At 42.7% G+C, this 23362-nt stretch overlaps 2 protein-coding genes across 3 annotated transcripts in view; one reads left to right on the forward strand and one right to left on the reverse strand.

The window, feature by feature from the left end:
- CDK13 (cyclin dependent kinase 13) overlaps window positions 1-23362 on the forward strand; it is a 76752-nt gene that overhangs the window by 40937 nt on the left and 12453 nt on the right. The window contains exons 7-10 of the mRNA XM_030551392.1: window positions 1280-1469; window positions 13702-13758; window positions 20163-20264; window positions 20377-20454. Coding sequence (XP_030407252.1) covers window positions 1280-1469; window positions 13702-13758; window positions 20163-20264; window positions 20377-20454 — 427 coding nt within the window. The remainder of the gene's footprint in view (window positions 1-1279; window positions 1470-13701; window positions 13759-20162; window positions 20265-20376; window positions 20455-23362) is intronic.
- MPLKIP (M-phase specific PLK1 interacting protein) overlaps window positions 20172-23362 on the reverse strand; it is a 60833-nt gene continuing 57642 nt past the window's right edge. Inside the window, exons 2-3 of one of the 2 annotated variants that reach the window (XM_030551394.1) lie at window positions 21022-21160; window positions 20172-20258 (exon numbers count right to left, since the gene is read on the reverse strand). In XM_030551394.1, coding sequence (XP_030407254.1) covers window positions 21044-21160 — 117 coding nt within the window. In that variant the 3' untranslated portion in view covers window positions 20172-20258; window positions 21022-21043. Of the gene's footprint in view, window positions 20259-20761; window positions 21161-23362 lie in introns of both variants that reach the window. The other variant, XR_003998899.1, reaches the window with a different exon arrangement.

Raw genomic sequence — 23362 nt, forward strand, 5'->3', positions numbered from 1 at the left:
CTGTTGGGAATTCTTGTCTGGTGTAGATGTTAGTATTTTATAAAGGGGTGAGCCTTGAAGGTCCTGTTTTCTTGAAGGCTTTTTGCAAGGATAAGGAGAACCTGTAGGATATAGTTTCTTCATTACAACCCTCTTGCTGGTCAAGGAGGGCTCGGTGTTACTATGGAGAGCTCATGAACTTCTCTGAGCAGCAGTCAGGGAGGAGAAGGGGGAAAGGAAATAGGTTCTAGATAGAGATTAATGCTGTTTTCTTACCTTAACACTTCAAGTTACGTATTCAGCGTTCAGAGTTTCTCAGTATTAAGCACCAGACTCACAAGTAATCCCGTCGATTTTAATGGAATCACTTGTGGAATGAAAGGGCCAGATTCTGCCACACTAGAGGTGTGAGGGAACTAACTTCTGATGTGAAATCTGGACCTCTGCAGAGCTGCTGCAGACTTGTGGACTTCCTCTTCTGACTTGTTCTGGTCTGTGTTGTAGGCACTGCCAGTCTGAATAGTAGGCTCATTCCTGACACAATTCCACAGTGCAAGCTTAAAAATAAATTGGAGGATGATAACAGAGAAATACAGTGTTAGCTCACCTCTACTCTAGATGTAGTTTATTTCTGGATTTCACCACAAGGTTCACTAATCCAGCTAAACAATTTTGGTATTTTGTGAAGAAGCCACTGTAATTCTATCCAGATATCCTCTGTACAGTAGAACCTCAGAGTTATGAACCACCAGAGTTATGAACTGACCAGGCAACCGCACAACTCTTTTGGAACTGGAAGTACTCAATCAGGCAGCAGCAGAGACTTCTCCCCCCCATAAGGAGGGAAAATACAGTACAGTACTGTGTTAAACATAAACTACTAAAAAAAAGGGGAGGGAGGGGAGAAGCTTTTCTTCTGCATAGTAAAGTTTCAAAGGTGTATTAAGTCAACCATAACGTTTTGTTCAAAGTTACAGACATTTCAGAGTTACAAACAACCTCCATTCTTAAGGTGTTCGGAACTTTGAGGTTCCACTGCATTAGCTTTTTGTTCTTACTGTATCTCTGACAATTACAACAGTTGCTTACACAGAAAAGTAATAGGAAAATATATTTTCAGCTGTGTTTTAAATGCAGTTAAGCAGTTGGAAATAAGGTGCATCTCCAAGGTTATCCAGATTTTACAAAAATATGAACACACTCTAATATATGTGAAGAATACTAGGCTGTACTTTTAAAAGTAGAGTACTGAGATATTTTGGAATATTATGAAATCTGTAATTTTCCCCCCTCTTTCTAGGTGCATTTTACCTTGTCTTTGAATATATGGACCATGACTTGATGGGACTCCTGGAATCTGGCTTGGTTCATTTTAATGAAAATCACATAAAGTCATTTATGAGACAGTTGATGGAGGGATTGGATTACTGCCATAAGAAGAACTTCCTGCACAGAGATATTAAATGTTCAAATATTCTACTAAATAATAGGTATGGATATAACTAACTTTAAAGTGTTCACAAAGTTATAAAGTAACAGCTTAAACAAGAAACCTTTAATTTAATTCTAGCAATTTGTGTCACTTTCTTCTATCACTAGAAAAATAGACTTCCATTATTGAGGTTGCTTATTGCTACTTTTAAAACTAGCTTCAACTTTGAACCTAGTATCATTCAATTTAATTTCTGTTCCTGCTGTTTACTCATTACTTTACCTGTGTGGAAACACCAAAATCAGGAATTAGGTTCATCAGCCAGTGCTAAGAAATATAATTTCAGAGTTTAATCATAGAATCATAAAATAGATTTGGAAGAGACCTCTAGGCCATCAGTCTATCCACCTGTGCTAAGGAAGAAAGGACCATGTGGATGCAAAATGTATCATGGCCTGCAATCAGATTACCCTGCTGGGCCACGTGCAGGCTGCAGGTTGCCTTCCACTGATCTAGACCATCCTTGGCAGGTATTTGTCTAATCTGTTGTTAAAAATTTCTAGTGACAGGGATTCCACAACTTCCCTTGGAAACCTATTCCAATGCTTAACTCTGCTTACAGTTAGAAAGTTTTCCTAATATCTAACCTAAATCTCCATTTGTGCAGATTAAGCTGATTACCTTTTGTCTTACTTTCAGTGGACACTGAGAACAGTTGATCACTGCCCTCTTTATAACAACCCTTAACTTATTTGAAGACTGTTATCAGGTGTCACTTCAGGTGTCTTTCCTCAAGACTAAACATACCCAGTTAAATTGACCAATGAGGAAAGGTTATTCTCCTTTTATCATTTCTGTTACAGTCCTCTGGCCACTCCAGTTTATCCACATCTCTCCTAAAGTGTGACACCCAGAACTGGTCACAGTACTCCGACTGAGGCCTCACCAGTGCCAATTAAAATGAATCAGTTACCTCCTGTGTCTTACATCAAACGCCCTTGTTATTAAACGCCAGAATTTTAGCTTTTTTTGCATCTGCATCACATTGTTGACTCATATTCAAGTTTTGATACACTATAACCCCCAGATCGTTTTCAGCAATACTACTGCCTTCCGTGATTTTTCCTGCCTAAGTTTAGTACTTTGAACATATTATTTAATTTCATCTTGTTGATTGCAGACTGATTCTCCAAAATGTCAAGGTCATTTTGAATTCTAATCCTGTCCTCCAAAGTGTTTACAACTTCTCTAAGCTTGATATCATTAGCAGATTTTATAAGCATACTGTCTACTCCATTATCCAAGTCATTAACGAAAATATTGAATAGTACTGGATGCAGAACAGATCCCCGAGGTTCCTCAGTTCATACATTCTCCCACTTACAGTGAACCATTGATAACTACTCTTTGAGTATGGGTTTTCAACCAGTATATGCCCACCTTTATAATAGTTTCTCTAGACCACATTTCCCTAGTTTGCTTATGAAAATGTTTTGTGGGATGGTCAAAAGTTGTACTAAAATTAAGATAAAACACATATACTGCTTCCCTCCCCATAGTCCACTAAGCCAATAACCCTGTCAAACGAAAAAATTAGCATGGTTTGGCATGATTTGTTCTTGACAAATCTATGTTTGCTATTATTTATTATCTTCTAGGTGCTTACTGATTGATTCTTCAATAATTTGTTCCACTGTCTTTCCAGGTATTGAAGTTAGGCTGACTGATCTAATTCCCCAGGTCCTCTTTGTTTCCCTTTTTAAAGATAGGTACTCTATTTGTCCTTCTCCAGCCCTCTAGGACCTCCCCCATCCTCCATGAATTCACAGAGATAATTGCTAGATTCTGAGATTGCTTCATCTAGTTCTATAAGTACCATAAGGTGATTTCATCAGGCCGTGTTGACTTGAATACATCTAACTTATCTAAATATTCTTTAACCTGTTGTTTTCCTATTTTGACTTATGTTCCTTCCCTCTTGTTAATATTAAGTGTATTAAGTATCTAATCTCAATTTTGTTAGTGAAGACTGGAGCAAAATAGGTATTAAATACTTCAGTCTTCTTGGTGTCTGTTATTAGCCTTCCCTGCTAAGTAGTGGATCTACACTTTCTTCTTGTCCTCGTTCCTAATGTATTTCTAGAACCTTTTCGATCAATAGCCTTTTGTCCCTTGCTTGGTGTAACTCATTTTGTGCCTTAGCCTCTCTGAGACTGAGGGGAAAAACAACTGAGGAGAGTTGGCAGTTTTTCAAAGGGATGCTATTAAGGGCCCAAAAGCAAGCTATTCCGATGGTTAGGAAAGATAGAAAATGTGGCAAAAGACCACCTTGGCTTAACCATGAGATCTTGCATGACCTACAAAATAAAAAGGCGTCATATAAAAAATGGAAACTAGGTCAGATTACAAAGGATGAATATAGGCAAATAACATAAGAATGCAGAGGCAAGATTAGAAAGGCAAAGGCACAAAATGAGCTCAAACTAGCTATGGGAATAAAGGGAAACAAGAAGACTTTTTATCAATACATTAGAAGTAAGAGGAAGACCAAGGACAGGGTAGGCCCACTGCTCAGTAAGGAGGGGGAAACAGTAACAGGAGACTTGGAAAGGGCAGAGATGCTTAATGACTTCTTTGTTTCGGTCTTCACTGAGAAGTCTGAAGGAATGTCTAATATAGTGAATGCTTACGGGAAGAGGGTAGGTTTAGAAGATGAAATAAAAAAAGAGCAAGTAAAAAATCACTTAGAAAAGTTAGATACCTGCAAGTCACCAGGGCCTGATGAAATGCATCCTAGAATACTCAAGGAGTTAATAGAAGAGGTATCTGAGCCTCCAGCTATTATCTTTGGGAAATCATGGGAGACGGGGGAGATTCCAGAAGACTGGAAGGGGGCAAATATAGTGCCCATCTATAAAAAGGGAAATAAAAACAACCCAGGAAACTACAGACCAGTTAGTTTAACTTCTGTGCCAGGGAAGATAATGGAGCAGGTAATCAAATAAATCATCTGCAAACACTTGGAAGGTGGTAAGGTGATAGGGAATAGCCAGCATGGATTTGTAAAGAACAAATCGTATCAAACTAATCTGATAGCGTTCTTTGATAGGATAACGAGCCTTGTGGATAAGGGAGAAGCGGTGGATGTGATATACCTAGACTTTAGTAAGGCATTTGATACAGTCTCGCATGAAATTCTTATAGATAAACTAGGAAAGTACAATTTAGATGGGGCTACTATAAGGTGGGTGCATAACTGGCTGGATAACCGTACTCAGAGAGTAGTTGTTAATGGCTCCCAATCCTGCTGGAAAGGTATAACGAGTGGGGTTCTGCAGGGGTCTGTTTTGGGACCGGTTCTGTTCAATATCTTCATCAACGATTTAGATGTTGGCATAGAAAGTACGCTTATTAAGTTTGCGGACGATACCAAACTGGGCGGGATTGCAAGTGCTTTGGAGGACAGGGTCAAAATTCAAAATGATCTGGACAAATTGGAGAAATGGTCTGAAGTAAACAGGATGAAGTTCAATAAAGATAAATGCAAAGTGCTCCACTTAGGAAGGAACAATCAGTTTCACACATACAGAATGGGAAGAGACTGCCTAGGAAGGAGCATGGCAGAAAGAGATCTAGGGGTCATAGTAGACCACAAGCTTAATATGAGTCAACAGTGTGATACTGTTGCAAAAAAAAGCAAACGTGATTCTGGGATGCATTAACAGGTGTGTTGTAAATAAGACACGAGAAGTCATTCTTCCGCTTTACTCTGCGCTGGTCAGGCCTCAGCTGGAGTATTGTGTCCAGTTCTGGGCACCACATTTCAAGAAAGATGTGGAGAAATTGGAGAGGGTCCAGAGAAGAGCAACAAGAATGATTAAAGGTCTTGAGAACATGACCTATGAAGGAAGGCTGAAGGAATTGGGTTTGTTTAGTTTGGAAAAGAGAAGTCTGAGAGGGGACATGATAACAGTTTTCAGGTATCTAAAAGGGTGTCATCAGGAGGAGGGAGAAAACTTGTTCACCTTAGCCTCCAATGATAGAACAAGAAGCAATGGGCTTAAACTGCAGCAAGGGAGATTTAGGTTGGACATTAGAAAAAAGTTCCTAACTGTCAGGGTAGTTAAACACTGGAATAGATTGCCTAGGGAAGTTGTGGAATCTCCATCTCTGGAGATATTTAAGAGTAGGTTAGATAAATGTCTATTAGGGATGGTCTAGACAGTATTTGGTCCTGCCATGAGGGCAGGGGACTGGACTCGATGACCTCTCGAGGTCCCTTCCAGTCCTGGAGTCTATGAGTCTGAGTTTTGTCCCTATGTGCTATTCTTTTGTTCTCATCCATAGCAATTTGTCCTCGTTTTCACTTCTTGTAGGATTCCTTTTTGATTTGCAGCTCATTTAAAGAGCTCCTGATGTAGTGGCTTCTTAGGTATATCTTAATATATTATATTATGATGACTCATCTCATAGAACTGGAAGTGACCCTGAAAGGTCATCAAGTCCAGTCCCATACCTTCACTAGCAGGACCTAGTACTGATTTTGCCCCAGATCCCTAAATGGCCTTCTCAAGGCTTGAACTCACAACCCTGGGTTTAGCAGGCCAATACTCAAATCACTGAGCTGTCCCTTCTGTCCTTCCTTCCTTCCTTTCTTTGCATCAGGATAGTTTGCCTTTAATGTTTTGTCTCTGATACATTGCAGCTCTTTTGAACTCCTTTTTCCCTTACATTGTTTTCCTATGGGACCCTGACTCCCAGTTCTCTGAGTTTATTGGTCTGCCTTTTTGGAGTCGCTCTCATTCCTTCCTTTCTAAAAATCGTGAAGGCTATCCTTTTGTGATCACTTTCACCCAAATTGTCTTCAATTTTCAGATTCACAATCGGTTTCTCCCAGTTTAGAATGAAATCTAAAATGGCTGCTTCCCCTGGATCCTTCCTCCTCCTGATACAAGTGACCCCTAACATATTCCAATAATTGGACATTTTATGTTTTTCTGTATTGTTTTTCTAACAGGTATCTGGATAGTTAAAGTCCCCCATTACAGCCAGGTTTTGTGTTTGGATATTTTTGTTAGTTGCATTTGTCATATTAAATTAAAATATGTGAAAGCATAGTTTCTTCTTCGAGTGCTTGCTCATATCCATTCCAATTAGGTGTGCGCGCACCGTGTAAACGTTCGTCGAAAGATTTTTACCCTAGCAACACTCGGTGGGTCGGCTGGGCGCCCACTGGAGTGGCGCCGCTATGGCGCCAGATATATAGCCCTGCCGACCCAACTGCCCCTCAGTTCCTTCTTACCACCCATGTCGGTCATTGGAACAGTGGAATGTGGTTTTACTGACCTCCACCTCCCTAGCTACTCGTAGTTCTCTAGTTATTTTTTTGTGTATATAATTCAAAGTTATATATAGTTAGTGTATAGTTAAGAGGGGTTCGGGGATTAGCCCTTTCCCCACACCTGGTGCCGGGGCTCATGCCCGGTTCACGGGTTTCAAACCGTGCTCGGCCTGTCATAAGCCGATGCCGACAGGAGATCCACACGACTCTTGCCTTAAGTGCCTTGGGGAATCTCACCTGACAGATAAGTGTCGCATTTGCAAGGCTTTTAAGCCGAGATCAAAAAAGGAGCGGGACTTTCGGCTAAAGCAGCTCCTCATGGAGGCAGCTATTCCCCCCCCCCCCCCCCCACCTTCAGCACCAAGCACTGATCAATCAGCGGGCAGAAGTGCCTCCTCGGCACCAGACCGCGCTGGTACTGTCAAGGCCTCTCGGCACCGGCCATCGCCGGCACCGAAGTCGACTCGGCACTGCTCCATCTCCCCGAGGTCGAGAAAGCCTAAGACTCCTGATGCTTCCGTGCAACCTGCACTGCAGCCAGAGAGCTCATCTAAGTCAGATTGCCTGGCACTGACACCTGCTGCGGCACCGATGACGTCGGCACCGTCGATTCCGGTCCCAAAAGGGCCGTCGAGTCCGGTGCCTGTCAGCTCCCTGGCGCGAGCCGTGGTTGAGCTTACTATTCCATCCACGCCAGAGACGTTCTCAACGGCGAGGGATCTGATTGCCATGACGGAGTCGACGCTGCCTCAATCCCCGGCACCACCAGTGTGGGTAATACAGTCTATTGGCAAGCCTGCCTTGACAAGATCATCCTCCGTCGGCACAGCAGAGTGGCACTGTTCACGATCACGGTCCCACAGACGTTCTAGGTCCTGTTGGCACTCCCGATGCCACTTGCAGTCCTGGCACCGTTCTCCTCACTACCGGTCGCACTCGTGGCACCATTTGGTATCTCGTTCGCCGACCCGCCACTGTCAGCACTGTTCCAGCTCCTGGCACCCCTCCAGGCACTGTGACTCCCGTAGCCGCTCCCAACGTCGAGCCTCGAGATCTCGGTCGACCTCCCAGCACCGCTCTGGTCACAGGTCCTGATCTCATTCCCGGTACCGGTCCCCAGTGCCGAGTAGAGCAAGGTCCGCTAGAGACAGAGACTCTGTCCAGGGCTTTTCAGTCCCTCCATGGCCATCCAGACACGCATCAGTGTCGTCCCACGTGGACAGCTCTTATGCACAGGACCGCGATTCTGATGTGCCCACCAGAGTCTTCCAAGAGACCCAGGCCCAGGACCAAGGACCCCATCAGTGGTCTTTCTGGACACCTTGGGCATACCACCAGGCCCAAGGCATACCAGTAGTGCCGTCCCGCTCTGTCTCATCAGAGCACTGAGTGCCAGAGGTGACGGTTAGCCATCCTCCTCCGACTGCAACGGAGGAAGCCCCAGTTCACCCACCGGACTCCCAGGTTCCACTGGAACAGGAGGTCGCCCAAGAGCAAGAGGCCACACGGGACCGGCTTGTTGCCGGCATCTCCTCTTCCTCTTCTCCAGATGAGGCGGTGGCAGGAACATCCTCCTCGGGCCCTCTTCCAATCGACCTGTGAGCCCATTAGGACCTCCTAAGGAGGGTAGCACTCAATATGAACCTCCAGGTGGAGGAGGTCCCGGAGGTAGAGGACCCAGTAGTGGACATTCTTTCGGCGGATGCCCCCACTAGAGTGGCCCTACCATTTATTCGGAACATCCAGGCCAATGCCGACACTATATGGCAGTCTCCAGCCTCTATCCCTCCTGCGGCCAGGGGAGTCGAGCGTAAATATATGGTGCCCTCTAAAGGGTACAAATACTTGTATGTCCATCCTCCTCCCTGCTCACTAATCGTCCAGTCTGTTAATGAGAGGGAACGGTATGGCCAGCAGGCGCCAGCCCCGAAATCGAGGGAGGCTAGGCAAATGGACTTAATTGGCCGCAAAGTGTACTCAGCAGGTGCCCTACAGCTCCAGGTGGTAAATCAATAAGCCTTGCTTAGCCGCTATAATTATAACACCTGGGTGGCTGTGGGTAAGTTTATGGAGCTTCTCCCTCAAGACTCCTGCCAAGAATTCGCTACCCTCTTGGAGGAAGGGAAAAAGGTGGCCAGAACTTCCCTCCAGCCCTCGTTGGATGCAGCTGACTCAGCAGCCAGGACTCTGCCCTCGGGTGTTGCCATGAGGCGCATCTCATGGCTTCAGGTTTCAAGCCTCCCACCGGAGCTGGAGTATACCATTCAGGACTTGCTGTTTGATGGTAAAGGCCTCTTCTCGGAAAAGACTGACCTCATCTGCAAAGCCTGAAGGACAACAGGGTCATAATGCGCTCTCTCGGCATGCATACGCCGGTGACCCAACACAGGCCTTTCTGTCCCCAGCCTCACCGCCCATACTCTGTGCCTAGACAAAGACAGGACTTTGGCAGGCAGCGCTGCTGAGGTTGCAGACAACCGTCAGGACCCCAAAGGGGCCAAAATCAAGGTCCCTCGAAACCACCACTGGGACCAAAGACGAACTTTTGAAGGTGCGCCCGAGGGCGGCGTACCAGTTACAGGCCAGGATCCCTCTCCTCCCTTCTCCAGCCGTCTCTCCTACTTCCTCCCGGTGTTGTCCCAGTTAACTTCAGATTGCTGGGTCCTACGCACGGTGGAGTATGGGTACCACCTCCAATTTATTTCAACCGCGCCCTCCCACCCTCCAACCTTGTCCTTCAGGGACTCCTCTCACTAGCAATTCCTCTTACAAGAGGTGCGGACGCTCCTCGCCATGGGAGCTATAGAGGAAGGTACCAATGGATGAAAGGGGCAAGGGGGTTTACTCCTGTTATTTCCTAATCCCCAAGTTGAAGGGAGGTCTCAGACCTATCCTACATCTGCGAGGACTCAGCCAGTTTATGTTAAAGTTGTAGTTCTGCATGGTATTCCTGGGGACCATTATCCTGTCCTTGGATCCTGGAGACTGGTATGCCGCCCTCCTTTCACATCGCCATTTTTCATCCGCACAGGAGATACCTCCACTTTGTAGCCAACCATCAGCACTTCCAGTTTACGGTCCTGCCATTTGGCCTTTCTACAGCCCCAAGGGTATTTACAAAGTGTATGGCCGTAGTCGCCGCCTGCCTCCGCCGACGTCGGATACACGTTTTTTCATATCTGGACGATTGGCTCATCTGAGGGGCCTCCGAGACACAAGTCGCTCAGCATGTAGGCATCGTCAAGGACATATTCACACATCTAGACCTGATGATCAATGTAGAAAAATCCATTCTGGTTCCCATGCAGAGGTTAGACTTCATAGGAGCTATCCTGGACTCCAGTCTAGCCAGAGCCTGCTTACCACAGCCGCGGTTTCAGGCGATGGCAACAATCATCCGAGGTCTACAGAATTTCCCAACGACCTCGGCTTGCACTTGTCTCGGTCTCCTGGGTCACATGGCTGCCTGCACGTTTGTAACCAAACACGCCAGGCTCCGCCTCCGTCCTCTCCAAGTTTGGCTCAACTCGGTATACCGCCAGGGCAGGGACCCAATAGACACTATAGCACCCTAGGCTCCCTAGAATGATGGCTAACTCCCTCCCTGGTGTGTGCAGGGATGCCGTTCCATCCGGCCCACCCCTTAATGTCCCTGACGATGGACGCGTCATCTCTCAGCTGGGGTGCTCACCTCGGTCACCTTCATACTCAAGGCCTTTGGTCATCTCAGGACCTGGCATGACACATAAATGTCCAAGAACTGAGAGCAGTCCGCCTGGCGTGCCAGGCGTTCCAACAACAGTTGCAAGGCCGTTGTGTCTCACTGTTTACAGACAACACAACGGCCATGTACTACATAAACAAACAGGGAGGGACACGATCCTCCCCCCTTTGTCAGGAGGCCATCCAACTCTGGGACTTTTGCATAGCCCACTCGATAGATCTGGTAGCGTCCTCTCTCCCAGGCATTCGGAACACTGTGGCAGATCGACTCAGCAGGTCTTTCCTGTCTCACGAGTGGTCGATCCGCCTGGATGTTGTTCATTCTGTTTTCCAGAAGTGGGGATTTCCCCACATAGACCTGTTTGCTTCCCGCGAGAACAGGAAATGCTAGATGTTCTGCTCCTTCCAAGGTCTGTCTCCGGGATCAATCTCGGATGCTTTCCTGATGCCGTGGAAGAGCCAGCTCCTTTATGCCTTCCCACCGTTCCCGCTGGTTCACAAGGTCCTGCTAAAACTCTGCAGGGACAGAGCATACATCATCATGATCGCTCCAGCGTGGCCCAGGCAGCACTGGTACATCATGTTGCTCGACCTGTCGATAGCCAACCCAGTTACCCTGCCACTCCACCCAGACCTCATAACTCAGGACCACGGCAGACTTCGCCACCTGGACCTGCAGGCCCTTCACCTCCCGGCGTGGCTGCTGCGTGGCTAAACCAGTCAGAGTTACGTTGCTCTGCATCAGTACGACAAGTTCTCCTGGATAGCAGGAAACCTTCCACCCGGTCAACGTACCTGGCCAAGTGGAAGTGTTTCTCCTGCTGGTGCGAAACACATAATCTTACCCCCACTGAGGTCTCGATTCCCTCTATTTTGGACTACCTCTGGTCTCTCAAACAGCAGGGCCTAGCAGTATCATCACTGAGGGTACCCTTGGCAGCCATCTCTACCTTCCACCCAGGCGAAGGTGGCCGTTCCGTGTTCTCACAACCTATTGTTTCAAGGTTCCTCAAGGGGTTGGAGCGCTTATACCCCCAAGTACGCTGCCCAGCCCCGACCTGGGACCTCAACTTGGTTTTAACCAGACTTATGTCTCCCCTATTCGAGCCGTTAGCAACCTGCTCGCTACTATACCTGTCTTGGAAGACGGCTTTCCTCGTAGCCGTTACATCGGCTAGACGAGTCTCCGAGCTTAGGGCTCTTACGAAGGATCTGCCGTACACTGTGTTCCACAAGGACAAGGTGCAGTTGCGACCACACCCAGCATTCCTCCCTAAGGTAGTTTCGGCCTTTCATGTTAACCAGGACATCTTTCTCCCAGTCTTCTTCCCGAAGCCACACTCAACGTGACGGGAGCAGCAATTGCACTCCCTGGACATCCGTAGAGCTCTCGCCTTTCATATTGAGCGGACAAAACCCTTTCATAAAACGCCCCAACTCTTTGTCGCGGTAGCAGACCAAATGAAAGGCCTGCCTGTCTCCTCTCAGAGGATCTCATCTTGGGTGTCGACGTGCATCCGCACTTGTTATGATTTGGCTATTTCCCCAAGCCACATCACCGCGCATTCTACCAGGGCTCAGGCTTCATCTGCCGCCTTCCTGGCTCATGTACCTATCCAGGAGATGTGTCGCGCAGCTACCTGGTCCTCGGTCCACACCTTTGCTTTGCATTATGCTCTGGTTCAACAGTCCAGAGATGATGCAGCCTTTGGCTCAGCAGTTTTGCATTCTGCAACATCTCACTCTGACCCCACCACCTAGGTAAGGCTTGGGAATCACCTAATTGGAATCGATATGAGCAAGCACTCGAAGAAGAAAAGACGGTTACTCACCTTTGTAACTGTTGTTCTTCGAGATGTGTTGCTCATATCCATTCCAAACCCGCCCTCCTTCCCCACTGTCGGAGTAGCCGGCAAGAAGGAACTGAGGGGCGGATGGGCCGGCAGGGGTATATATCCAGCGCCATAGCGGCGCCACTCCAGGGGGCGCCCAGCCAACCCACCGAGTGTTGCTAGGGTTAAAAATCTTCCGACAAACGTGCACGTGGCGCGTGCACACCTAATTGGAATGGATATGAGCAACACATCTCGAAGAACAACAGTTACAAAGGTGAGTAACCGTCTTTTCTGACCTGTGCTTTCTTGACTATCTGATCTTATAGTCAAATGTGTGGAGACTCATCTTATCACATTGTATAATACTGAAGACCTCATCTTTCGGGAGTGTAGAAGTACAATGTTTCAGTTTAAAAGAATATGCAACCAGATGTGTTCAAACACATATTTTAGGTACATACGGATACTCTTGCTCACAAGTGATAATCCATGTTTCACACTTATGTATATAAACATAAGCCTCAGTGCATATCTGGAACTGCCAACAGAAGTTGGTCCAATAAAAGGAATTGCCTCACCACCACCCCTCCCCCGTCTCTCTAATATCCTGAGATATAAATAAATAGATATAAATAAATCCTGGGATATAAATAAACTTAGTACGTAACATTTAGAAATAAAGGATTTTTTTTAAAATCAACAAACTTTGTGAAAGCACCACGTCCTTTTCTTTCCTTATAGAAACCTATGAATGTCCTTTCCAGTGTAAGTCATCCAACCTTCCAGATTGTCATGGTATGTTGCCTGTTGAGCAGCAGCATCCTATATGCCTTTTGAAAAATCAGTCTTAAAATCCCAACATTAGCCTTTGATACAAATGGAGTGTTTAGTTTTGTATACTTCCTACAAGGGGGTGCTATGCAAATACTTATGATTTAATATTTATTAGCTACAGTTACCAGTAAATAGGCCAATTTACTGAGTAAAAGGTTACTGAAGTGCGAATTAGTAATCTCCACAGCATTAAAACCAGGCTTAAAATGTACAGAAATGGCAGTCTCCCCTCTTCAAAGTTTTATCAACATAATAAATACAGTTATGTGGTGTTCGTTGATTATTTTACAAAGTATACCTTGAATGTTCATTAATATTCTTTGAAGTGTATATCTGCATTTGTCAAAAGAAAATAAAACATTTCACAATCCCTTATGGTTTGTTTTTTAAAATTGCATTGGTTAGCATACTTATTAATTGAGATGATGCAGTAATTTGTTATGGTTCTCCTGGTGACTAGTGTGAATTAGTGAAGTTTAAAGCATTTTAAACATCTGTGTGGTTTTTAAATCTGTTAACAAGATTAATCAGTAAAAATTCTTTACTCTTTCCACCAGAGGGCAGATTAAGCTTGCAGACTTCGGGCTTGCTCGACTGTATAGCTCAGAGGAGAGGTAAGATGACCTCGTTCTGTTAAATATATATATTTAAAGCATAGGTCTCTGTGGTTATCAGAGCTAGGGATGCTTTTTTCTGTAGAGGGAAGTTTAAGTCAAATCACATTTTTAATATGGCATCCTCTTTTCTGATTAAATATCTGAAATGATAGAAGTAAAGGTTTGTACTGTGTAGCTATGCAGTGATTTATGCTGGTATAGTTCAGTTATATTCATGCTTTAGTTCAATTTTAGTTGAGATGTCAAAGTATAATAGCTGTATGTTGATAAACATTTTTCAGGCCATCTAACTAAACAACTAGCATAAAAAGTTGTGAAGCCCCGGAAGGAGGGAGGTCAGTCACCTGATGTGTGCATAGTATTAAAACCACAAACATAAAACTAAAGTGTAAATGGAGTGGGAAAAAGGAACACTTCTCATCCTGGTTCTTTAAAAGTACAAGTATCCTTTCTGCAATACCAAAGCTATAATCTCTCGAGAATACTATGGACAAATAACTTTGGGGAGATGAGAATCTGTTTACGCACTTTCCTTTCAGACTTTGAACTTCAGTTAAATATGTGGTGTTCTTTTTCCCTTATTGTTTCATAAATACCATTAGAGAGGCTTACTTCTTGAGTTAAAAGATAATCTCCATTAGCTGTAATAGCACAGATATAGATGATTTTTTTTTACTAAAGAGTTCTGACTAGTGACATCACAATTAATACTTTCAGTTTTGATATAAACTGACTGGAGATGAAGGATGCAGGTTTACAGTTAGGATGTGGCCTGCCTAAACATTTCAATATTACTCCTGCTTCCATAAATTAACATGCATATTCTGCCTTTTTGGAGCAAATTGGTAAATTAAACGTTAATAAGTCACCAGACCAGATGGTATTCACGCAAGAGTTCTAAAGGAACTCAAATGTGAAATTGATGAACTACTAGCTGTGGTATGTAACCTATCATTTAAATCAGCTTCTGTACCAGATGACTGGAGGATAGCTAATGTGATGCCAATTATTTAAAAAGGCTCCAGAGGTGATCCTGGCAATTACAGGCCAGTAAGCCTTTTTTCTTTTGAGAAGGCTTTTAATAGCATTCACAGGACCAGCCTACAGCACACTCTGCGGGCCTGTGGAATCCCTCTCCTTATAATCAATATCAAAAGCTTTTGTTTCAACTTTACATGCAATGTTGATCACAGTGAGCTCAGTTTTGAAGTCAAAACAGGAGTATGTCATGGGTGGGTCATGTCTGCAATCCTCTTCAGCGTTGCCATCGATTAGGTAATGAAGTGTACAACAGAAGACATGCCCAGAGGCATTAAATGAACACCTTTGAAGACCTGGACTTCGCAGATGATCTCACTCTCCTATCAAATATCCAACACCATATACAAGAAAAAAAAACTGGACACAACACATTCAGCCAGCAAATTGGACTGAAAATCAACTGCAATAAGACACATCATGACCTTTAATATTGTCTCACCATCACCAGTACAGATAGAGGATTATGTTCTCACCAATGTACAAACATGCACATATGTGGACAGTACCATCAGCCAGGACAGTGGAAGAAGCCAGGACATCCGGAACAAAATCAGTAAAGCCAGGAACACCTTCAGGAGCTTAAATACAGTCTGGAAATCATCAACATAAAAAACCAAACTCAAGATTTATCAGAGCTGTGTACTTTCAGCACTACTTTTATAGTGAAGAATGCTGGGGAGTGAGGAAGTATGACATGTTCAAACTGTCTTCATTCCATACATTCTGCCTCAGAAAAACTCTCCATATCTTTTGGCCCAGGACAATCTCAAACCAAGATCTACTGACACAGTGCAGCCAAGAGGATCTGAGCACCATCATTGCCAGGCGGCGTTGGAGATGGATTGGCCACGTGCTTCAGATGGAAACTGATTCCATCACAAGAGTAGAATAAGATGGACACCTGAAGGCAAGCGAAAACAAGGCTGCCTGAAAATAACATGTTGAAGAGCTGTGGAAGTCGAGCTGAAAAACCTAGGGCACAGCTGGGGAACCATTAAAAGACTTGAACGAAACAGACGAGTGGAGGAGCTTCGTCGCTGCCCCAAACACCAGAGGCGTAATGGGGAGGAGATGATGATGATGATGAAGCCTGACTTCAAGTACCTGGCAAACTGGTTGAAACTATAATAAAGAACAGAATTATCAGACACACAGATGAACATGATTTGTTGGGGAAGAGTCAACCTGGCTTTTGTAAAGGGGAATCTTGCCTCACCAATCTTTGAGGGGGTCAAAACGAGCATATTGACCAGGGTGATCCAGTGTACTTAAATTTTCAAAAAGCTTCAAAGCATCAAAGACACTTAAGCAAAATAAGCTATCGTTTGATAAGAGGGAAGGTCCTCTCATGGATTGATAACTGGTTAAAAATAGGAAATGAAGAGTAGGAATAAATGGTCAGTTTTCAGAATGGAGAGAGGTAAATAGTGGTGTCCCCCAGGTGTCTGTACTGGGACCAGTGCTGTTCAACATATTCATAAATGTTTTGGAAGAAGGGGTAAACAGTGAGATGGCAACATTTGCAGATGATACAAAACTACTGAAGATAGTTAAGTCCAAAGCAGACTGCGAAGAGTTGCAAAGGGATCTCACAAAACTGAGCAACAGAATGGCAAATGAAATTCATTGATAAATGCAAAGTAATGCACATTGGAAAACATAATCCCAACTATGCATATAAAATGATGGGGTTTAAATTAGCTGTTACCACTTAAGAAAGAGATCTTGGAGTCATTGTGGATGGTTCTCTGAAAACATCCACTCAGTGTGCAGCAGCAGTCAAAAAAGCTAACAGAATGTTGGAAATCGTTAAGAAAGGAATAGATAATAAGACAGAAAATATATTGCCTCTATATAAATCCGTGCTGTGCCTACATCTTGAATACTGCATGCAGATGTGGTCGCCCCATCTCAAAAAAGATATATTGGAATTGGAAAAGGTACAGAAAAGGGCGGCAACAAATGGTTAAAAGTCTGGAACAGCTTCCACACGAGGAGAGAGTAATAAAACTGTGACTTTTCAGCTTGGAAAAGAGATGACTAGAACCAGGGATATGATAGAGGTCTGTAAAATCATGACTGGTCTGGAGAAAGTAAGAAAGAAAGTGTTGTTTACTCCTTTTCACAACACAAGAATTAGGGGTTACCAAATAAAATTATTAGGCAGCAGGTTTAAAACAAACAAAAGGAAGTATATTTTCACACAATCCAGTGTCAGCCTGTGGAACTCCTTGCCAGAGTTGTTGTGAAGGCCAAGACTATAATGGGGTTCAAAAAAAAGCTAGACAAGTTCATGGAGGATAGGCCTATCAATGGCTATAAGTCAGTATGAGCAGGGGTGGTGTCCCTAGCCTCTGTTTGCCAGAAGCTGGGAATGGGAGACGGCATGGTTACCTGTTCTGCTCATTCCCTCTGCCATTGACCATTGTCAGAGGACAGGATACTGGGCTAGATGGACCTTTGGTCTGACCCAAATATGGCTGTTCTTATGCCTGTTGGTATATCTGGGAAGGGTTCAAATGGGAAGGGTAAAGTTGACTTCCTGCTCACATTTCCAAAAGAAATACTGGCTAAAATCTAAGTACAGTTCTTTCTTTGTGATATCTCACTTTAAATTAGGGGAGTTTAATTTAAAACTTTTGAGAACAGATACAAAGACTGAAGAAATTTTAAAATTTTTTGATGCTGGTGTTACAATTGTATTGCTCCACCATGCCTGTATGTAAGCAAATCGCCGCTGAGTGTAATATGCTTTAGTATCTTGTTAAAGGTTTGTACTTTAATGTCATCTCCTTGAAGTAATTTTCTCTGGCATGAATGGTAATATGCAGAATCTGGTTTCCAAAATTGAAAGTGTACACTTAGCATTTTGCCACTTGCACATTGGATAATTGGAACCATAGGACTTCAGTTGCATGTATTATTGGCCATTTGTGTACACAGTTTGATTTGTTCATGCTTGATTTTGAAAGTGAGGCACAACTGTGTTTTAAGTGTTAAAGGTTTATTGTTTGTTGTAGGTGCCAGAACAGTAAACTTGCTCTTGATGGCAATGCCCCTGGTTCCATTGGTTTATGATGAATAAACAGCCTTGCTAATTCAAGAATGTACCTTTTTATAAGTTTATTTAATCATATCTAGCTTGTTACAGGAAAATTGCAGGGTTGGATAACTAAGCACCTGCCAGGAAATTTAATGATTTAATGGAGACAATTGCTCCGCAGTGAATGGATGCAATCTTACCCCACAGTTCTTTTCAGTGTGCGCCACACTTGTTTAATTTTTATGTGTAGCTTCCATTACATCATGACACTGTGGCTGCCATTTAGGGATAATAAGGCTCATAAATAGCTCTTTTTATCAATAATTAAAATGCATTGTTGTGGTAAAATTCAGCTTGTTCTTCGGGGGTGGTGAAAAATGCATTTAGACTTAAAAAACAAATTTTATAAGTTAACAGTTGGTTTTAGTATAAACACAAGCAGCATTATTACTTTATATTATCAATAAAAGCAGTATTAAAATGTTTTTAATTTTTTTAACATAATTGCATATTAAATTTGGAAGGCTAATTGGAAGCTTGTTAGCAGCTTGGCATCTCATTCCTGATTCAGTCTCTTATTGAGTACGTCTTCTCTTCAGTAATAGTAGGATTTAATGAACATTAAGGATTGTGCTGTAACAATTTTTCCACTTTTTTACTAACTGAACTACATTTTTTGACAATTGATTTACCGATCTGATTAAACAGTATTTAGAAGGTTTTGGGACCTTGAAGCAGCAGAAGAAATTTCTTAAAGCATTACTTGAGTGCTAGAATCACTGAAATATGTTGTGTATCTCATTTATCAAAATTTGAAGTCTGAAAGCAAGCTTTGAAAAAATAAGTTGTATGCACTTGTAATTGTGTGCTTAACTTATGCATGCATAGATCTTGAGGAGGGTAATTGTACATGCAAATGAATGATTATGGACATTTTTGTACATATTTATCCAACTTTCACTCAGAGTTGTGGTAATTTCATTCACAATTGTGTATCTAACTTTAAAAAAATCACTTCTGAATCCAGCTAGAAGGTGTAACATATTACATAAGAACATACCTGTTGAAACAGAAAGTACTGTCTAGAAATCTTTAACAATTGAATATTGATAGGTTTGATTTTTTTTGTTACTGAATGTCTCTATCTAAATACTTGTGAAAAGAATACTCTTTTCTGGAATAAATCTGGCAGATCTGTAGAGGATGGGGTAGAATTTTCCACAAGAAGTCCCATTTTCAAAAGTGACTTAAGAGCCTAAGCCATTTATGCACTTTGGAAAATGTTTCCAATAGTGTGTGTTTGTTTGAAAGTGTGCATGCTTGTGGGGCGACCAGAGGGGCATTGTTTTAGTGTAAGCTTATCACTTTTATGCCCCCCTTCAATGTGGACTTGTGTATTTAATGTAGATTAGTGTGTTTAGTTGATTAGACAGTTGCACTGAACATAACAGTGGTGTCATTTGCAGTGTGGAATGTTCACCTGCTATGGAAGGCAGAAATTGCTTGTAATTTCTTTTTATTTAAGCACATATAAGTTATTAAAATACATTACTTTATACCTCTGCATTTGCAATTCAAACCTAATGCTTTATTAAAGATGACAGATGTGAAATGGTGGTTTTCAGTTATCCAAAGACTATACTGGGAAAGCTGGGATATGTAGTTTCTGTTGTATTAGATGCTGTCTTGAAAACTGTTAATACTGAAACATTACTATCCACTGTCTAAAATATTGGAATCTCAGCTTTCAAAGTGTGTAAAATGTTACAAAACCTCAAGTTACATAATATTAATGGCTAAAATCATACTGGTGATTGGAGGTGCGGTGACAGAATGGCTGCATCTATGCTTCTGTCCTTTGGGGGGGGGGGGAAAGAGAGGGAGGCAGAGGTGACTTGAATTTTTTTTCTTTCCACTGTTTAACTCTTTTTTCAGCACTTCAGCAACCAACTCTTTTGTGCCAGTAACTGCATCTAACAGCAGTGGATAGAGATATTAACTAAAGTCTTATTGCTAAAACAAATAACAATTAAATAGTTAGCAGTATAGGTATTTATCTCTGAAGCCTGATGATATTTTTAGTGCCCCAGGAAGATGGTTGTTTACCTATCTCTGAGATTGTTTCAGGCTATCCTTTGGTAGATTTAAGTAATAACTTTCCATAGAGCAGCAGCAGCCTCAGTATTGGTAAAAAGGGAATGGAAAAAATGGAGCATTTGTAAAACAACAGTGTAGTAGTGAAACCCCAAACTTTTATTAGTTCACTACAATCTCATTTTAAGAGAAATGTTGAATATCTCTCTCTCCTTTTTTTCAGTCGACCATATACCAACAAAGTTATTACTTTATGGTACCGGCCTCCTGAACTTCTGCTTGGAGAGGAAAGATATACACCAGCCATAGATGTCTGGAGCTGTGGGTAAGAAGTTTTAAAACAAAAGTGTTAAATGTAAATCATGAACCAAAATAAATCTCAAATAACATTTATATCAAATGATATTGATGGAATTATATAAAACTTTATTTTACAGCTGTATCCTGGGTGAACTTTTTACTAAAAAACCAATATTTCAAGCAAATCAGGAACTTGCTCAGCTGGAACTAATAAGGTAACTTATACATTCCACGGTGTGGTTGGTGCTTTATAAAATCATAGACAGCACTTTTATTTTTCATGAGCATTCAAAAAAAATGGAGTTACAATATTAACATTTAAAAGTTGTCTGAGTTGTTTCTCAGAAAAAAAAAAATGGTAGTAACTTTTGGGGAGTTGTAAAACAAATTATTCAGAATTGGAGAACTGCTTAGTAGCTTTCCGTGGCATAGGAATGCAGTGATAGGTAGGATTTTTTATAGTGCAGCTGGCGTTAGCCTTTACTGAAGCCCCTTTCACAACAGGGCATTTGACATGCTCACCTTTTTAAGCAGGTGAGACTGAAGCTTCCTTAACTCCATTTTCCCATCAGCAGGTTAAAAGGCCACCATGGAGAGTAATGAATGACTGTTTTAAAGGGAAAGCTTTGCTCAAGGCTAGGTTCTCTGCATACTGCTGGTCCTATGCTGCTTTTTCATTCTCCCAGGTCTGCAACTGGCTTCTGTCTGCTGCAGGAGGGAGTGTTTCTCCACTTTCCCTCAAGAGTTGCCAGATACCTTGGGGAGATAAAGTCTTCCTTTACCTTCCCATCCCAGTGGATCTTCTCAGGCAGTAGCTGTTTGAATTAGTAGAGTCAGTCTCTTTTCTCTATTCAGGTGGCAAATGCTGTCTCCTGCTTCTAATACCATAATCAACCTAGGCAGTGGGGTGGAATCTTCTTCCTATAAAAGAAAGAGGATGAGTCAGTGAATTGCTCCTTTATCCTGATCTCTCTTCACAAGGTTAAATATTTGATTCCGAAAAGCAGTAAGTTACATGAGCTGTAAATGCTATATGTAACATGTAGGAAAATTGGTCTGTACAAGTATAACAACCTTTTAGAACAGTGGTCATGGCGCCCACGGGGGCATCTTAATGCACCTGCGTCCTGGCCCTGGGGAGAGCACCCTCCGAAATGCCGCCAAATTTCAGCGGCATTTCGGTGGGGATGCCTCTCAGTGATGCTGCTTGCCGTCGGCAAGTGACATCATCAAGAGGCATCGCCGCCGAAATGCGGCGGCATTTGGGCGAGTGCTCCTCTGCCACAGTGGTCCTTCGGCTGGCACCCGCCAGCCAAAAAGGTTGGGGACCACTGTTTTAGAAGGTGCAAAACATGGCGATGGTCACCCTGTTATTTTACACTACTGAAACAATTCATGTTGTGTGACTGTTTGTTGTTTTTGCTTTAACCACAAGATGGCAGTGCAGCACTTCATTCCAGTTCTGGCTTTCTTGACCAAACTGGACATAGTTTTGTATAGAGTGAATTGATGTCATTTGTAAAAATTTGTTTTGATATCAAAAGAATATCAACTAATTTTTCATAGCTTAATTTTTTCTCTATTGATGCTGTACATTTAATAATTTAATACATTAGGACTGTTCCCAGCACATTTTAACTGGAACCTAAACCACCTATAATGGAATAGTTGTCAGTCATATCATTGTCAATTTTTAACTTACTAGCCACTTTTAATATTTTGATGCCTCTGCCAACATCATAGGTGATCATGAGTGTTTTGTGAATTTATTATTTTCCCCGGTAGTCTTTCCCCCAAGTATTTCAAGACCACAGATAGACTTGAATCATGAAAAAGACAATTCTACTTTTTCCTCTAGACTTAACTTCTTTTTCAGAATATGCTTTAGATCATATAAATAGGCACAAAGGTGGCACAGTGGTCTAAAGATGGTCTAGATAAGTCTCTAGAAAATACTTCTAGTCTTCCAGGAACCCAAAGGCCATAAAAGATGGTAGGCTCTTCTGCCCAAGACCACCCTATTTATAGGAAAAACTTGCTGTAGAAGTTGAAAACAAATATCTGCAAGGTTGCGAGCTGCAGCATCAACCAGACATTTATGCAACTTTAGCTTTCTGACTGCGAAGCCCACAAAGTGTAAACCCTACTTTTCACACTTAGTGGCCTTGTCTAGACTAGGCTGAAAGGGGTACTGTTATAACATGTTACTAAGACCTTCTAACGAACATTTTTGAAAAAGCCTAGTGTAGATGAGGCCCATTGCCTTCAACACGGGCTAAGATTTGTTGAGTTAAAGCCTGAGGAGAGCTTGGGTTTTAACTCCATCAGGTTTGCTAGTATTAAAGTCTACACTGCCTGGTCTACAATAGACTTTTGAAAAATGTGGTGGCTAACGCATTGGAACACCCTATCTTTAAATCCTACTCTAGACAAAGCCAGTGGAAGGGACAGACTTGTGCAACCACATATATGGAGGTGGGCTGGCTCAATGACCCTTTTGGCCAAAAGATGGTTTTAATTTTTTTAATTTAGCCCCTGGTCCTTTTTCTTAAATTTAAAAACCAAACACCAGATCTCACCTCTGCCACCACCTCCCAAGGCTCCTTACTGTCCTTAAGCAGATAACTAAATTCTTAGTCAGCAATGGAGTGTTGTTTACTCCAGTCATTTGAGAGTTCCTTTCCACACCAAGATTAAAAAAAGAGAAACATCATAGATCTAAATTCATCCAAATTCACTCCTTCCCTTTAAATTTCTATCCTGTCTAAAGAGAAATTCTAGTTTCTGGAAGAAACTGACCATGCATTAGGGTACATGGGATGCTACCTGAGCATGCTAAGTGGAGTCTTGTATCATTTTCAAGAACACAGTAAAGAGCCTCTGTGCTGGAGAAGTGTGGGGGAGGTAATAGTTTTTCTAGTGGGGTATTCTTTGGCCTCTTAAGACTGGATATTTACCTACGCTTCCTCTCCAACTCATGAAAAACTTCATGCCCATGGATCATAGGAAGCCTGTGAATATGTCCATGGAGTCTAAAATTTGTTTTCTTTGTATTAACAATGCCTGTGAGTATAAAACTACAGCTGCACACCTTGTGTTTGATTTCATATACTGATGGTTTTG

This window comes from Gopherus evgoodei, chromosome 2 (assembly GCF_007399415.2).
Source record: "Gopherus evgoodei ecotype Sinaloan lineage chromosome 2, rGopEvg1_v1.p, whole genome shotgun sequence".
Taxonomy (NCBI): domain Eukaryota; kingdom Metazoa; phylum Chordata; order Testudines; family Testudinidae; genus Gopherus; species Gopherus evgoodei.